General features: G+C 41.6%; 2 protein-coding genes across 2 annotated transcripts in view; both read right to left on the bottom strand.

Annotated features, from left to right (window-relative positions):
- Fyco1 (FYVE and coiled-coil domain autophagy adaptor 1) overlaps positions 1 to 7,792 on the bottom strand; it is a 69,233-nt gene extending 61,441 nt beyond the window's left edge. Inside the window, exon 1 of the mRNA XM_034483774.2 lies at positions 7,659 to 7,792. The gene's annotated coding sequence lies outside the window, so the exon portion shown is untranslated. The remainder of the gene's footprint in view (positions 1 to 7,658) is intronic.
- Positions 7,793 to 10,177: 2,385 nt separating this feature from the next.
- Positions 10,178 to 17,876, bottom strand: Xcr1 (X-C motif chemokine receptor 1). The gene is made up of 2 exons (XM_076917319.1): positions 17,431 to 17,876; positions 10,178 to 12,280 (listed from the first exon to the last, which is right to left on the bottom strand). Exons 1-2 carry the CDS (start codon positions 17,444 to 17,446, stop codon positions 11,274 to 11,276), a joined length of 1,023 nt encoding a protein of 340 aa, XP_076773434.1. The 5' UTR covers positions 17,447 to 17,876; the 3' UTR covers positions 10,178 to 11,273.
- Between the last annotated feature and the right edge of the window lie 227 nt (positions 17,877 to 18,103).

The raw sequence follows: 18,103 nt of genomic DNA on the forward strand, positions 1-18,103 counted from the left end.
CAATGTAAATATCTGTTTTCTGATGGTCTTAGGTGATCCCTGTGAAAGTGTCAATTGACCCCACAAGGGGTTGCAACCCATAGGTTAAGAACTATTGCTTTAATTCAGTTCTTGCTGTGGTGAACCCAGCCATAAAATTATTTCACTGCTATTTCATAACTGTAATTTTGCTACTGGAACAGGCTACACTTTGGGCAGCCATCTCATAGGAAGAACACCAAAGCCCCTGGTGAGAACATGGCCATCTGGAAGATACTATTTCCATGGACTCTGAATTCTATAACCTCATTCTGGGGCCTATTAACAAGGAAAGATATAGAAAGGGGCACGTTTACTCTCCACACCGTGATCAACTTCCTTCTTTCTTATGTTGCTACATAACTTCTAGAATGATGAAGTCTTCCTTGACATCTACAACTCTTGAGCAGACTGTTCCCCTAATTCAGAAAATACTGGAGCTTCCATTCATGTATCTACAGTCTTTCTTGCCAACAATTCAACCTTGTGTTTAAGCCCATCCCAATGCCTTAAGCCATTCAACTTCCTGGCAAAGAAGAAAAGAGATTATACACATCATTTTATAAAAAGAATTATTTTTATCTAGAACCAAATGCTGAGTACCTAGTCATAGCCAAGGAATTCTTTTAGAGGTCATGGGTGTTTTCTGATATCCAAATTAACTCTACACCTGCCAAGATACCCTACATGCTATACGTAACATATACAATATATTGAAACAAAGACACTCAGCCTAAAGCTAACTTACACCATGGTTCAAATGACTAGTATTCACAATGAAGTCTACAAACTGGCTCAGGCACGAACAACAGTGTCTGAAGTCACACCAGGAAGAATCATAAGGGTAGGAAGCTGGTGTGTGGAAGTCAACCTTGCCACACTTTTCTAACAACAACTAAGTATTGACTCAGGGATGGAGAGATGGCTCAGCAGTTAAGAACACTGACTGCTCTTCCAGAGGTCCTGAGTTCAATTCCCAGAAGCCACATGGTGGCTCACAATCATCTATAATAGGATCCGATGTCCTCTTCTGGTGTGTCTGAAGAGAGCGACAGTGTACTCATATACATAAAATAAATAAAAAAATACTCAGAGAGAACAGGGTATAGCTGGATTCCTCCCTAGTTCCAAACAAAGTGAAACAATTGTAAATTCTACCCTGATCAAAAGAAATACATGATGTTAAAAATCAGAAGGCCTTTCTGGGAGTGTAAATAGGCTTGACCTGGTTCAACACACCCAGCAGTGTAGATCTGGTTTCAAACAACAGAGATGCATGCTTTTGATGGGTATTTTTAGCTTTGAAGACCAGGAGGTCCCACTGGCTCGAATGTGAAAACTGTTGGTAAGCAGGCAAGCCACCTTCACCAGAACTTCACTAAGTGACTGTGGTACTCTGTAGAGGTTTCCAGAGCCCAGCGAAGGTATTTCAGCACATCTAAGCAAAGGCTCATTAGGTGATCCAACTCCTTGAATCTATAATTAAAGTACTTCCCAGCTGTGTGTCCAGGTCATCTTTTCTGAACACTCCCTACCCCCACAATCATCCTTTAAAGAGAATAAGCATTTATGACATTGCTATTGTTTCTTGAATCTCTTCTTGGCCCCCCTCCCTGTCACCAATCACAAGAGGTTTCTTAGTCATTTCCCTAGAACACAAACAAAATCAGCTACAATTTGGCCCATGGATCCAGAACAGGGTCAGAAAGATCTGAGCCCAGGATAGTTACCCTGGATTTGAAAGAATACAGGTGTCTTCTAAAGAAAATAGACAGTGGCTCCAAAGAAAAAGCTACATGTCTGTCCCTGGGGCTTGAGACAGTTCCACTGCTACAAAGCCCAGAGAAAACATCTAGGAGGTAAGGATGAGGCATGATTCCAGAACAACTACCTCCACAATGAAGAATGGACAGTCCTCTGATAAAGATACATGCCACCTAGGTGAGGAAGTGGCGGATGGCAAAGGAATATATTCTCCATGCTCTTTGTGAACCAGAATGTCAATGGCTCAGCGTAGCTGACTATAATTTAAGAACTGGGTCTTTAATGGAATACCACATAGTCCCTCATAGTTACTTTCCTCACTACTACTAGAAGACACTTGACCAAACCAACTTAAGGGAGGATTTTTTTTTTTCCTGGCTTATAGTTCAAGTAGATATATTCCATCATAGCAAGAAAGGCATGGCAGTATATCTTGAAGGCTGGGGGCCAGCATTTAGAACGAAAAGTGAAAAGGAAGTGGGACACTTCAAGGCTTGTCTTAGGTAACCTACTTCCTCCGGTGAGCCTCCACCTCACAAAAAATTCACAACCTTCCCAACAGCCCTGCCAACCAGGGGTTATGAGTTCAAACACATGAGGCTATAGTGGTATGCATATCCAAACCACAAAAGCCACTAAGCATGGTCTTGAGGAAGCTCAGGTAATGTCTGATGCTAACAAGCTGACAGCCAGACAAGATGTCTTTTGGCACCACTATTAAGGAAGAAGATCTCATTCAGGATTGAAAGTGTCACAACTCTGAACACTGGTGGTAAGGAGCGCTGGCATTTAAGGAACTTAACACCAAAGGAAAAACAGACACGTCCCCAATAAACTTGTACATGAGAAGAACCATTTGAGGCCTGATAAAAACAAACTGCCCCATACTTACTACTCTAAGCTTTTGTTACAGAGTCTCATATTCTCCTATGGCTCTTGGGCATTTTATGTTACTTTAACCATTGTTTTTCCTACTTGTTCTATAACACCATTACTGTTCATATTTCCCCAGCACCTAGTACAGTTCAGGTATATGACAAATCCTCAGTAAGTTACTTGCCAAAAGAATGAGACAGAGTATAGATCCTCAGTATGCAAACCAAACAAAACCTTGAGGAATTAAAATATGCCAAAAAGGTAAATAATAAAAATCTTTCATATAGTGGAAACACGGGTAAGCTTTCAGCAATCTAAACATTTGTCCTTATACTTACAGATATGAGTAGTCTTCATCCCTAATCAAGGAAACTTCTTTATAACAGATGGAGACCACTGCAGAAAACCACAACTAATCAAAAGGCAAACTTGTGGAGCCCAGTCCCAATGGATACATCTACAAAACAACTCCTGAATGTAAGGCTCAGAGTGCACTGCAGGAGAGGGGTTGGGAGGATTCTAACAGGCAGGGGATCTGTTGGCTGTGAGACTGTACCTCCTAATGATGTAGAAGCTACAACAAGAGTTTCGCCAACATATCTGCCGAAAACACATCAAAGTGGACATGGTAAAGTCCATGAAGCCTCAACTCTACACAAAGAACTACAGGCAACTAGAGAATGCTGAGAATGGGAAAAGTAAGTCTTCCCCAGGGAAGAGCACACCAATTGGTCATTCTATATCAAATGGTCAGCCCTGAAAACATTCATGATAACATTATTCATACTGAGTGGGTTATATTTAGGAACATATTTGTGACATAAAAACACTTAGTGAAAAAAGAGGCCATAAATTTGAAGGAGAGCAACGAGGAGTATAGGAGAAGGTTTGGGGGAGGAAAAGGAAAAGAGAAATGTTGTAATTATAATAATCTCAAAAATAAAATATAAAATTGGGGAAAGTTCTATTTCTTCAATTTAAAAATGTTTCTTCACTGAGCACAAACTATGTGCATTAAAAAAATTGTAACTGTGAAGACTATATTGTCTTTATTGTGAGACTCTTACAGAGGTACAATTCCAAGCATGCATGGAATAACATAATTCAGTGATGGATGAGGAATATATCCTCTACCCTAGACTACATGAACAGATCTGCAGTGTTCTTAGTGTTCAGGAGATTTCTGTAAGACCTGTTCACATCTTAGTCTGTTACACACAGTCCCATTTTCTGGGTTGACAGGACTGTCCATTAATCCTTTCTTAGTTGTGATGGTATGGACTACCCTGGAACAGCCAAGGCTCTGGCTTTGGGCTTCAATGTTTTGTGCCCTTTATCAAGACCAAGCTCTGTGTCATGCTCCCCAGACCTTCCCCTGACTAATTTATTCCTCTAGTATTTCTGGTCTTATTTTGAGCAGAAAGAAGTATGTATCACAGTTTGTTCTCTAGGGAAGTTTTCCTCATAAATCTTCATTTGATCCAGAACAATAATCAGTACACCTGCCACTAGCTTTCAATAACCAAACCTTTTCATTAGGGGTGGTGTTATGTCTACCTCCTGGTCTTAGGTTGAAGCCTTAACCTCCACATCTCAGAACATGATTGTATTTGAAGTCAGGGTCTTTAGTAGAAAGATATCTGAGATTAAATGAAGTTTTGGTGATAGGTCTTGACCCAATCTAATTTGTGTTTCTGTAAGGGGTACTATAACGATACAAAACACTATGGATATGTGAATATAATGAGAAAGCATCCAGAAGTAAGCAGACAGAGGCCTCAGGACCAGCCAAGCCTTCATCCAGGACTTCAGAACTGTGGGAAAATATGTTTCTGTTGCTTAAGCTTAATTTGTGGCATTTTGTTGTGGTGATCTAACAGGCAACACATTTCCCCAGAGTCATTTTTCATTCCCAGATGTGTGGATCTGACAATGTCAACCAGGCAAACTAGAGTGGGGTGGTATCTGGAGTCTGGGGTTCTAGTGTGCCCCTGGGGAGAAGCATGAGAGAAACAGAATAAGGCCAAGACCCAGGGTGGCTGCAGCCTGAACTAGGAGGAATGAACAACACACTTTCCCTTATTGGGTGAGTTCTGTCAATTTGTATCCTGTTTAGGCTTTTAGACTATATGTACTTTATTATTATTTATCAACAAATAACATGATGAGGATCACGGAAGGCCTAGATGATTCTCAGTGTGCGTTTAGCTCGCTTGAAGTTATCTGACGCTTTCCATCTGGTTTTTTCAGGTACAGTGTTGGGGTGTGAGCCTTTACCTTCCTTCACATGCAGATTAAGAACTGTGGTTGGAAAAAGGAGGAAGGGGAAAAACAGATATTGTCAATGGCTAAAATGGCTAAGAAGGTATCTTCTCCCTGTTCCTGACTAAGTCTTTGGTTGTCCTGGAAAAAATATCCAGGGTTATAGCTTCAGCAAATTCATTACAGCTTCATTTCACCTGACCCTCTCGGGTTCAACTGTCCAGACTTACACTGAATATCTCTGGGGACTCGTTCTTGGCCTAGCTCCAAGCATATGAAAAGTTTGCTTGGATGGTTCTTTTGGTCCAAGTTTTTTTTGGATGCTAAGAAATCCCAAATGTGGTGTCCTGCCTCAGGCCAAAGGTGTAGTACCTCAGGCTACTGGTTGGCTAGGTCAGCCCACTGATACTGAAACCACCCACCAGTCCAATCCATGAGTACTGGAACCAATCACCAGGCCGCAGTATAGTATTCAAAACCACAGATTCTCCTACACCTTTCCTCTAAACCACAACGTGCAAATATCCTCTTCTTGACACTGAAACCTGGACCAAAGGAAAATGGACCCTTGGTGCTGTTCAAACGCCAGAGAGCCTTGTGAACAAAAAGGACCGTTGGTGGCCACTATCACCACCAGGCTAATTAAATGGCTCCAACGTCAGAAAGTGGATGGTAACATTCCTCTTGTCCAACTGAGCATGGCAGAACTATGCTCCTAGGATGGTACAGACACTTCGATTAATTCTAGTGATCCATCAAAAGTAACTAGGAAGTAGACACTGACTTTCCACATGTAAACTCACAGAAACACCCCAATTTCTACCCCACAATAACTGTTCAAATTGAGGTTCAAATGCTGCTTGAGAGAAGCAGGAACACAGCAGCCACTTAGGTGATCAGATGTCAACATGGCCACAAACAACTGGCCACTGCTTACAGGTACCTCTGAGGTTACAAACCCTAGTGATGTCCCTTTCTGCTGCCTGGGGAACGCTTGTAGTGAGTGTGGCCCCTAACTCTCGAGTTCCCAGTGGCTTGCAGCATGAGAGCATAGGTAATCAACATGCTTCCTCTAGCTCACACTGCTACACCGGTCTTGAGCTGTATCTTGTTTGTGGAATCTCCAGAAATCAGAGATGACCTGTCAGCCAACCCTTCCCTGAAAAGGGAAGCTAGGACTAAGGACTGACATTTCTTGAGTACTCTGTGTTCTGGAGGCAGCAGGCCATCAGCCTCAAGGACTAACATTAAATCAAGGTCACCAGATGTTATAGATGATTTTATTATTACAAGTGGTGTCTTTTATCTCACTCCAAAGGACTGGGCTAAACACGTGGCCCTTAGCCATACTGGCTAAGGGGTAAAGGAACCTGAGGCCATTTCCAAGTTTTAAACCAATTACAAAAAATAAAGTAAAATGTTAAGAACACACACACACACACACACACACACACACACGGCACTGCAGGACTCTGTTGTATACGTTATATATTTTCTTAATAAAATAAACAAATTTTCAAGAAGTGATACACAAAGATGAACACTAAACAAACAGATAAGTTCTGCCTCCTAAAGCTATATTTTTTTTTTTTTTTTTTTTTTTTTTTTTTCAGATCCTGTTAGTGAAAGGAGTTTGACAGTCGTCCCTGTGCTGAGTTCCAGAATGATAACAACCCTGGCCCATAATCAGTATTCTGCATTTCAACACAGAAGAACTGGTTGTCATAGACCAAGAGGGTCAGGGGCAGCCAGAAGGTTGCAAAACTAAAAGCAGAAACCTATAGCTTCCTTCCCCCGATCCAGCAACAGCAGCAAGCAGATGGCGGAGGAATTAGCCTGCTTCAGACCACCATTGCTGAGGGAGGCTCTAAGTAGATTAAGTCCTGGTCCTGATCCTCTGCCTCTAAAAGCTCCTGACCCATTTCTGTCTGGAAAGGAAGCCACCTGTGGTAAGTCAAACAAGCATAGGGACAGAGAGAAACAAGGGCTATTTTTCTGCAGGAGACAGCAGTGGGAACATTGCAGAGCGTCGCAAAGGATCGTAGCATTAAAGGGAAGCTACGTGGCTTAAGTGTCAATCACATGTTCTCTTCTTTTATGAAAATAGGTTGTCGCCCCGTCCTGGCCCCCTACCCGCAGCCCAAGTCTGGCTGCCAACAGGACAAGCTACCACACCAGATACACTAAGTTGTCCTACAGGTGTTTCCAGAAACTTCACCGCAGAGCTACCTTCAACTATCTGAGCACAAGGGCAGTGGGTAAAGTCAGCGAAGACACAGAAAAAAACAAACTGTGTTTCCTGGCTCGAGGGCTCGAGAGGGGGTGTGGGGGGGGGTCAGGAGTCAGTCATGCAGAGGGGAGGTTTTGGCTTTCTGGGAATTAAGCCCCAAAGCCCGCGAGAACTTTTGGGTTTGGCTCCGGTGACAGGGGTTTGTGTAGTACTGCCGAAGCTCCGCCTCACAGGGCGGTTTCACCATAAAGTTCCACACGGTGCCCTCCCCCCTCTGCCGGCTCTGATCTTGGAACAGTATTGAGGGTCTTCCTACGACCCCACAGACAGCCTAAGTATTGGAGCCAAGCCCTCTGGAGAGAGGGTTCTCCCGCAGCGGCAGGAGCCCTGTATGGGAGGGGACAGTCTCAGCAACAGGTGACGACCCACGCCCCCACGAAGCCTCGGCGCCGGCGTCCAGAACGGCCCCAGTGTCCCCGATGTCTGTCCGGGCGCCCGCGGCACTTACAAGCTCGTGGGTCCACCGCTGGGCAGAAACGAAACTTTCTAGGGCCGAGCGGAAGAGTAGGCAAGTGCAGTGCCGACGGCCATGAAGCGCCCAATACACCCAGAGCGCGCGCGGACTACGACTCCCGGTATGCTCCACAGGTAGCCTACAACTCCCATCGGGTGCAACTGGCCGGTGGGCACTAACTACGACTCCCGGCATGCTTCACGGCGTGACGTCACTTCCCAAAACCCTGACCAGCCTTTGCATACCCGGAAGTCACGCTTGGAATCCTGATTTCGTGTTGTTTACTGTTGTTAAGTACTTACAAATGTGGCTGATTGGCTTTGAACTGTGCATGAGCTGTAAATATAAGATAATGTGCCTGATTCAGAAATTCTCCCAAACAACGTGAAAATCTCAGTAATTTTGTGCTATTAATTTTTATTTATCGAACTAAAACAATGAACTTTGTATTGCTGGACCTAAAAAGTTTTCAGTTTCTGTTTCCTCTCATTAACAGAGACTTAAAAATCAGTGTTTGAAAATATGCGCTAACGAACTATCTACCATGCTTAGCTTCCTCAGCCTTGTGTTTCCTTTAGCTGAGTTGCAAAGCACCCCGAAGCCTCATGCAATAGAACACTGCATTCTAAGTCCAGTGTCGCTGAACACATGCTAAAGAAAAAGGGACAGTACGTACGAATGTCAGCCTGTGATTAGGTTCCACTCCTTAGCTCTGGCTGGCCCCTTACTCTGCCTTTTCATCATTTTAGCTAGAAATGCTTTGTGTGCCTTAAAGGACTTAACTAATGGTGGCATCTGCTAGTCTTAAACATTCCAAGGTTTTCAGGATTAATTTATACAGGAACGAAAATGAATCTTTTTAGTTAATTTCATATTTTATACTAGAGATATATGAGACGACATATTAACTTGATGGAGTTGGCAGTTTGTGGAAGGGGAGAAAAGGAGCCTCATGAACAAAAATGATTCCTTTTTCTGTTAACAAAGGAAAACAAAAGGGGAGACGTGGGAGAAAATGACATCAGAAATAAAGATTTATCAATATAGTGAACTAAGAAAAATTTGCTCTAACCACAGTCTGAAGAGCTTTGGGATGTTAAGGATGAGAGTGTCGGGGATGTGGAACACAACCTTGTGAAGGAAAAAGTGGGATGGAGAGTAAGGCGCCACGGGCTCCTGGGACTCCTTGAAGAGTTCTGATCTGCTGTGAAGGCACTAGATCTAAGATGGCTCCCGGAACACCAGTGAGTCAGCAAAAAGGAACTGAGGCCAAGACAGTGACTGCTTCTGAGTCTTCGTGGAAGTCCCAGCAAGTAACGATGCTCCCCGCCACCCCTTCTGAGTTACCTCATCAGTCACGGCTTTTATTGGGGCATGGGGAGATGTGGTGAGATATGATTAGCCAAGGATTTAGGGGCTTGGGATTGGGACAAACACTGTATATAAGTTTATGTGCTGGGCAATAAACTTAGATCTGCACCCTGATGCTTTGTAGTTTGATTTACCTGGATTTGTCACATGACTCTGTCACCTCTAAACCCCCATCCTCAGTCCTGTTCCTATAAGATTTCAAACGCCCTTGTTTGAAACTTAGACCCCAAATAACTTTACAGAGAAGAGGAAGACAGGCCTCCAACAATCATGAGTTATTTAAGGGCAATGATGCATTTTGAGAATTTCATAGACAGTTCATCTGGGGTATAGTTAGACAAATTACGATGACTATGACATCACTAGACGATTTAGCCTTAAGGGACTACAGTCATATGTGGTCCAACATTGACCAACATATTGTGCAGTAGATGATGGTATATATTAAGAATCTGATATGTCATACCCTAACCAAAAACCTATACAGCATTATGTTTAAAACTCAACACAGCTTTGTGCTATAGGCAGGATTCATTTCTGTACTTCAAAGATGAGATTGAGGCTTGGAGAAGTAAAGAAATTCCAAGCTTACCTGGCTAATGGACAGAGCTATAAACTAGGATGAAGTGGAAGGTTCCTGAGGCATCTCTAACCAACACATTGTCAGATATATGAAAGGTTCGTCTTTGTCTACAAAGTAAAGGAGGCCAGAAGAGGGCAATGGATCCCCTGAAACTGGAGTTATAAATGATTTGTGAGCTACCATGTGGGCTTTGAGAACTGAAGTTAGGCCCCCTGGAGGAGTAGCCAGTGCTCTTAACTGCTGAACCATCTCTCTATCCACTTGAAAATTACTTCTTCTGGGTAAACCATAGCCCTTTTATGGCTTTTATTTTTTCATTAATTCTTTAAAATCTACTGTTATGTGTTTGTTTATTTAGTTTTGGTTGAAAGAACAGGATCTGAGTTCAGTCTCTTGCCCTGGATGCAGACATAACAGTCTAAACTGCCCCAAAGGTAATAATATTACCTGAAATTCTGGAGCATTCTGATGGAGTCACCTTATATTACCAGGGAAATCTGGGTCCTCTTTTGGGGTTATCAGTTTCATTAATAAAAGAATTTAAGAAGTAACTCAGAAGGGAGCTTGAGGACAATTTTATTAAAGCTTCAAAGAAAAATCCCAGACAAAGAAGCTGTAAATAAAAGAAAAATCTCAGGCAGGTGGCTTCCTGGAGGAGGAAGATGGAACAGAGAAAAAAAAAGAAGCAAAAGTAAGACACTAAGGGCAGAGGGCATTGTAGAGATGAAGTCAAGGGTATGTGATCATGAGAATAAGCTGAAGAGATGCTGGAAAGGCAGAATCCATAGGACCTGGCTCTGGGAGCTTAGAGAAAGGGAATGTGGACGTTGAGGAGAATTTAGCTCTGGAGAATGGTTAAAAGGGGGGAGCTGGTACTATTATCCAGATGGAAGGAAGTCTTCTTTCTCTCAATCTGGAAGAGATGAAATGACAGAGGAATATTCAGCCTGACTGCCTCTGTTAAGTGGACTTTTCTTATCTGGACTGTCTTGGGTGCATTGGTGTCAACTGGAAGTTAGCAATAATATCTTATTCATCTTTGTATTGTTCAAATAATTACATAGTGCAGACAGTAGCATATATTGCATTAATTCCTTCAGTTATGAGCTAAATATTTTAAAGCCAGTTTATGTGTTAGCAGCTGTTGCCAGAACACAAAGCTATCTTCATTTTAGTGGGATTTTATGGTCTAGACTTCATTGTGACTGTACAATGATTGAAGATGTGATTATTCTTGTCCTGAAGACAGTTTTCTCTAGTAACTGCAAAGAACCAGAGTCAGCCATCACCAAGGTGAAAAAAAAAAAAAAAAAAAGAGGTTGGGACAACCCTATATGCCAGCAACCTCACTGCACAGTTAGCACATAGTATTAACTTCAAGCCCTCCCAAAGTCCAGAAGTCCTTCCATTTAGAATCTTATGACTATTCACTGATAAGCAATCTATGTCTAAGTAAGAGAATGAATGGTGAACTGAGTGCAGACGTGTTGCTTCAGATTGCCCAGCTGGAAGCCACTTTTCCATAGGCTATTATGTCTCCTCCACACCTCTGCAATAGTTGCTGGTATCTTCATTGTTATACTTTTCTTCCTGATACACTTCTTCTTGTCTTCCTTCAGTTCTCCCAGTCATCTCCATGTGACCATCCTCTCCTCTCAGTAGAAAGAGGGGCCTTCATATGTAAAGGTACCAGGGGCACAGGAGAATGGAACAGCGCTGGATGTCTTCTGGCACAGCCAGACCTGCTGGAGGAGACTTTTTAGGTGCCTGCGGAACTTAACCCCAACAAAGACATAAAGCACCGGGTTGAAGCAGCAGTGGGAGAAGGCCAAATGGCGAGAGATGACCATAGCAATGTCCAGCTGCTGTCTGCTTTCACAGCTCTGCTGGATGATTCCAGTTTTTAGGAAGAGAATGAGGTTGTAGGGAGCCCAGCTGAGGAAGTATGCTACCACGATGGTGAAGATGAGCCTGACTGTTCGGTGTCTCTGTCTGGACCTTGAGCGAAACAAGGTCCTGAGAATCTGTACATAACAGAACAGGATGATCCCCATGGAGAGGAGGAAGAAGATGTTGTGCTGGTAGACTGAGGCCACGAACCCATGAAATTCAGAATAATCACATTTCCTTAAGGAAATCACCTTGTGGAAGATAGCATCAGGGATGGAGAACAGGATGCTGGCTGCCCACACAGATAGGGTCACCAGCACACGGCAGCGGAGGGTATGGATACCCAGAGTAGAGATGGGGCTCACTACAGACTGGTATCGGTGGATGGTCATGATAGTAAGGAAGAAGATGCTGCTGTAGAGGCTGATGCAGAAGATCATGTTGAAGAACTTGCAGAAGAAGTCACCTAGAAACCAATCCCATTGTGTTGAGATCAACACAGGCAGTAGGCAGGAGAACATCAGGTCTGAGAGACACAGGTTGAGGATGAAGATATTGGTGAGTGACTCTAAGTTCTCATACTTCACCAAGACCCACAGAACCAGACTGTTACCCACCAGGCTGAGGAAAAATACCAGAGAGTACAGGACAATGGTGGAGATGGTGGAAAAAAAGATGGCACTGTTCTCACATAGAAGACTCAAATTATCATAATCATAAAAGGCTGTAGAGGACTCCATCTGGACCCAGGAGGCAGGGATACTGAGAGCATCTGAAATGATAGACATGTTGGGTTTAAATCCACATGGTTGGAATAGAGATCATTATAATTTGTGCTACAAAAAAGTAAAGTCCATGGGCCAGATTCCACTGGTGAACTATTTATAACAAGATGGAGAATTGAGCCACTACATAAAGTCATTAAGGAACATTTTTTCCCCATAGAAAAACTTTCACACAGCATTGATTTACATCTGTCACAAACCCCACTTCTCCTGGTAGACTGGCATTGCAAAGTCTCAAGGTAGGTTCGTGGTAGGTGTAGCAGAAAAAAGAAGTGGAACTGGACCAGAAGACTTGAAATCAAAGTGGGCCCCACTATTGTGCCCTTGTGCAAAAATTTTAACCTTTTTGAGCTGTAGTTTCTTATATACAAAAGGGCCCAAGTTCCCAGATTTATTCATTCAGTTATTCAATAAACGTCTAGAGAATGTTCTGTCTTCCCTGTCTTTCTCCCTCCCCCACTTTCTGTCTCCTATCGCTTTCTCTATTCTCTCTTATTTTCTCTTCATAAATCTTGATAGCAAGCTTTCATTGAAAAAGAAATTTCTCTTTCTTCGGATAAACTGAAAAAGTGTGATCACAGACAAAGCAAAATAATTCCAAGGCCACAGATGAAAATTCTGGAAGTTCAATTCCTTACTAACACAGAGAATTAACTCTCACAGCAGAAAGGTTCTGCAGATGAGAGTTTTGTTTACAAGTCTTAGAGAGGGAAGCAAGTCCGGAGCAGAGAAGGACAGCAGCTAAGAAAACTGTAGTGAGCCAAGTGAATCAACTTTCTTGGGTAACTGGGTGTTACCCAAGCTGAGAAGGATGAGGAAATGACTGGAAGAGATGGAATTTTCATTATGACAGGACATTGGAACTGCTGGGCGTATGAGGAGGATAATGGGAAACTTAAAGCAGTAGCTATCTGAGCCAGATAAGTGAGCTCTCATCACCTGCTGTGTTGGGGTACTGTGTCTATACACCATTGCAATTCCCTGTGATCCTGAAACTTTCTATAAGATATATCTACCTCCATTTCTAGGATAGGAGGGTGGTTCAGCCTAGTAAAAACACCTTTCAGCATTATAAGATCAGGAAGCTTGAGTATCTAAGACTGTGATGTAAAGGTCCTATGCTCGTGTATTTTGAACAAGATAATTAGAGAAATAGCCTGAGTTTCTCAAATATTATAATTGAAATAAGTTGGGGATGATAGAAAATGCTTATAATTTAGCTACTTAGGAACTATGTTGGGAAGATCATGAGTTTGAAGTCAGCTAGGGCTTTCTGTTTTGTTTTTTTATTTAAAAAATGTGTTGTGTCATAATGAAACATTGTGGTTATGGGGAATAAAAAGACATGCAGATCAGCGGAGTAGATAAAGAACCCACACAGCTATAGCTACCTACTAGGTATTTTTTACCTACAAAAATATCAAAACATACATGTTGAAAAGTCAGCCTTTTCAACAAATTGTACTGGGAAAAACTGGTTAGCCACATGTAAAAAAGTAAACTAGACACAAATAAAACAAAACAAAACAAAAACCAAAATAAAACAGTTCAAAGTGTACTAAAGACTTTAATGTATGACACGAACTCCTGAAAATTTTAGAGCCAAACATTTCAGTATTTGGCATAGGATCCCTTTTAGAGAAGAAGTCCAGTAGCTCAGAAAATAATACAAGAAGAGATAAATGGGATTGCATGAAATTCAAAAGCTTCTGCACAGCAATGGAAACAATCAGACGAAGAGATGGTTTACAGAATGGGGAAAAAAACTCTGCTAGTTATACAACTGACGGAAGATTAATAATAGAATATATAAAGAATATTTAACAACTAAAATTTAAAACTCAAACAACTCAATCAATAAATAGGCTAATGAGATGAAAGACAGTTCTCAAAAGATAAAGTACAAATGGTCAAAACCATAAAGGATATTTAACATTTTTAGGGGTCAGAGAAATGAAAATTAAAACTATATTGATATTTTATCCCTCAAGGCAGAGTGCCTGTTGCTATGAAAACAACAAATGGTGGTGAGGGTGTGAGGAAAGAGGAACCAGTATCATTGCTAGTGGGATGTAAAGCGGTTTACACTATGGAAGTCATTATAGAGGTTCCTCTTCCACATGACTCATCCCTGGCTATATATCCAAAGGTCTCTAAGTCTATACGACACAGAGATATCTGAAGATCTATGTTTCTTATGACACTATTCAGAATAAGCCAAAGGTTATCTGCCAACTGATGCCAACTGATAAAGAAAAACAGTGACTTGTATACTGTTTTGAATGAGAGTGGCCGGCCCTATAGGGTCATACATTTGAATGCTTAGACACCAGTCAGTGGAAGAGTTTAAAAGAATTAGGAGGTGTGGTCTTATTGGAGTTGGTGTGTCACTGGGAGTAGGGTTTGAGTTTCCAAAAGCACAAGTTAGGCCCAGTCTCTCAGTCTCTGTCTCTATCCCTCTCTGTCTCTCTCTGTGTGTCTGTGTGTCTCTGTGTCTGTGTGTCTGTCTGTCTGTCTGTCTATCTGTCTCTCCTCCCCCTCTCTGAGTGCTACCTGTAAATCAGAATGTGAAACTCTCAGCCATTACTCCAGTATCGTGCCCGTCTGTTTCCACCATGATGATCATGAACTAACTCTCTAAAACTGCCAAGAAAGTCTCCAATTAAATGCTTTCGAGTTGCCTCCATCATGGTTTCTCTTCACAGCAACAAAACAGTAACTAAGGTAGAACCCAGTGGAGCTTTATTCATCCATAAAGAAAATGATATCGAGTCATTAGCTGGGAAATGGATGCAATTTGAGTTCACTCTGTTAAATGAAATAAGCTAGACAAATAGCGCGGTTCCCCCCTGTTTTGAAGAACCAGATAGGCAGGTTTAGGGCAACTAAAAATACTAGAAGGTGAGAGACATAAACAACAGAAGGAAGAAAGATAGGAAGTTTCACATTTTGCCCATGTATCTTGCTCAAATGGTTATCTTTGAACCATAAATGTGCTAGTGATATCTGAAAGAACTGAACTGATATTTGAAGTGCTGCCCCTGAAAGGGAGGTGGAGCTTAGTGTTAGAATTTTTTTTTTCAAATATTTGAGGGGAAAAAAATAAAACTAATCTTATACAAATATCCCCTTCAACTTGCTTTACAAGGCAAGTATACCCACAATTCCAAAATCAGATGAAAAATTTAAACAAACAAAAACTACAGGATAGTAGTCTTCATGAATATAGACACAAAAATTCTCTTTTATTTTTTTTGAACCAGGCTGGCCTTTAACTCATTGTAAGCCAAGGCTCTTGAACTTCTGATCCTCCTGGATCTACTTTGAAACTGCCAAGATTCAAAGCCTGTGTCACCACACCAGGTTTATCCAGTGCTGGGGACTAAATCCAGAACTTTGTCCACTTTAGATAAATGCTCTACTAACTGAACTACAGCTTTACCTCAACACAAACATCTTTCCAAATTATAAATTACATTTATTTGTTTATTTATTTGAATTTATGAGCGTATGCATCATATATTTGCCATGGTATGCATTTGAAGGTCAGAGGAAAACCTGTGGAAGCTGCTTTTCATTTTAGGATAGAACTCAGGTCATGAAGCTTGGTAGCAAGCACCATTGTCTCCTGGCCATCTCTCTGACCCCAGTAATACATTTTAGAACATATTATAACATGACCAAATAAGTTTTTCCTAGAAACGTGAAGTTGCATAAATATTTGAATGTTAAACAATTTAGGTCACCATATTAACAGAACAAAAATAAAACCTACATTATCTTTTTTTTTTTTTTCCTAAGAGACAGGGCTTCTCTGTGTAGCCCTGGCTGTCCTGGAACTCACTCTGTAGACCAGGCTGGCCTGAAACTCAGAAATCTGCCTGCCTCTGCCTCCCAAGTGCTGGGATTAAAGGAGTGTGCCACCACTGCCTGGCATCTTTTTTTTGTTAAAGCAAAAAGGTATTTGACAAAGTTTAACATCTTTCAACAAGTTAGAAACAAACATGACATTGGATATCCACAAAACCCACTCCATTTTCATGGAAAATTTGGAGGTAATCCTGTTCTGTGCTAGGGAAACTTGGGCTTCCAAGGAGACGGGTGGCAAATTCCAGTTCACTAAATAGCGAGCTGGAGTTCTCTGTGTATCGGAGCCTAAAGACTCTTTGTCCTTGACTCACTGGGGTTTTGTGATTGTGGAGAGATGGAATGCTGCAAATAAGGGCCAACGTCAACTGTAGCGGTGTAATAGCGGCTCTTTATTAGCATCTGTATTTGATGTAATTGCTCAGCCGTGGATTGAGCATGTATGTTATGCTGAGACAGCCACACTATCTCAGCCAGATATGTATAGGAAACCCCTATGTCCTTTTGTAGCTGCCCACCTGAGGATACAGCCATATATTCAGTCAAGACCTTTGTTTAGGACATTCTTGTTCTGTGTCTGTGAAAGTCCATGTAAAAGCTTGATGACTGGCATATTCCAGGAGAATTAAGAGCTCAGGGCCATCCTCAGAAACACGGTGAATTTGAGGTCAATCTGGGTTATGTGAGACTTGTCTCAAAAAGTAAAATATCATGTATCTTTGTCCCCAGTACACCAGGTCTTTCAAGATAATTTGACTCCACGCACTGGGTCATGGTCACTCATATTTGGCATAAAGGAAATTGCTTGAATTCTTTAAAATGAAGTTATTTTATGTTAACATATTTTAGAATTTTGGCCTCTATTTTTCCATTGTTCTCCCTCTTCACCATTTCCATGACTTATCTCAACTCTAGGGGAGTGAATTTAGTTTTGGCCCAGGAGATAATTTAGGTTGAGAACCATAGTTTCTAAGTTATTCAGCCATCAAAAATAGCAACTTGGAGTCAAACCCCTCCATTCCTTTCAGTAAGGAAAACATATAACTGTTCTATTTAAGGAAAGGTACCCAGATTACCTTCTCTAAAAGTTCATATTCTTGGGAAAGCCCAGATAAAAGGAGTCTGAGTCTCAGAGGCAAGCCTTGGAACTCTTAACTTTTATTAGCCTGTTGAGTGGTTTTGGTGACCACCAAAGTTTCAGAACCCTGATGCTGGCTATTAAAAGAAGAAGAAGAAAATATAAGTTTAAAATGTATGCAAAGGAACTCACCTGAGTCTGAGTCCATGTCACGGTTTCAAGTCTGTATGCTTTGTGCTTCCTTTGTTCTCTCCCAGTGCTGGAGCTTCACATAGGTAACAACCCGATGATTGATACAGGTTCTATTAAATTGTCTAGGCTGGCCTCAAACTTCCTCTTCATTAGGGATGAATGTTTTGGAGCTAAAGTTTTTTTTTTAAATGTTTCCTTATGTTTGGTTTCAGTATGAACTGCTCATAGGCTCTCTAAAGTATAAAGCTCTAAAACACTGTTTAGTCACAGATTGGGGATCTTTTGGTTTAACCAACTTCAACAAGAGACATGACTCTGTGTGTGATGCAAAATGAGACCAGATGCAGCCATATTGTCACATCAAAGGCAGTGCTGCTTTCTATGTATGATGGTACATTCCCAGTAATCTCAGAATTTAAGAGACATAGGTAAGAGGATCAGAATTTAACGTAAACCTATCTATACAGTCAGCTGAAGGCCAGACTGGGCTACAATCAGACATTCTCTCATTTGTCTAAACATTCAAACAAATAACCCCCAAATAAAAGATACTGCTGCTGTGTTGGGAGCACCAGGGAGAGCATTTAGGCCTGACTTTGTGGTGAATTCACAGGGGTCTTTGGTTTTCAGGTTGAGTCTGCATGATGAACTTACTATCAACTCAACTTCTGTC

The sequence above is a fragment of the Arvicanthis niloticus genome, chromosome 21, assembly GCF_011762505.2.
Source record: "Arvicanthis niloticus isolate mArvNil1 chromosome 21, mArvNil1.pat.X, whole genome shotgun sequence".
NCBI lineage: Eukaryota > Metazoa > Chordata > Mammalia > Rodentia > Muridae > Arvicanthis > Arvicanthis niloticus.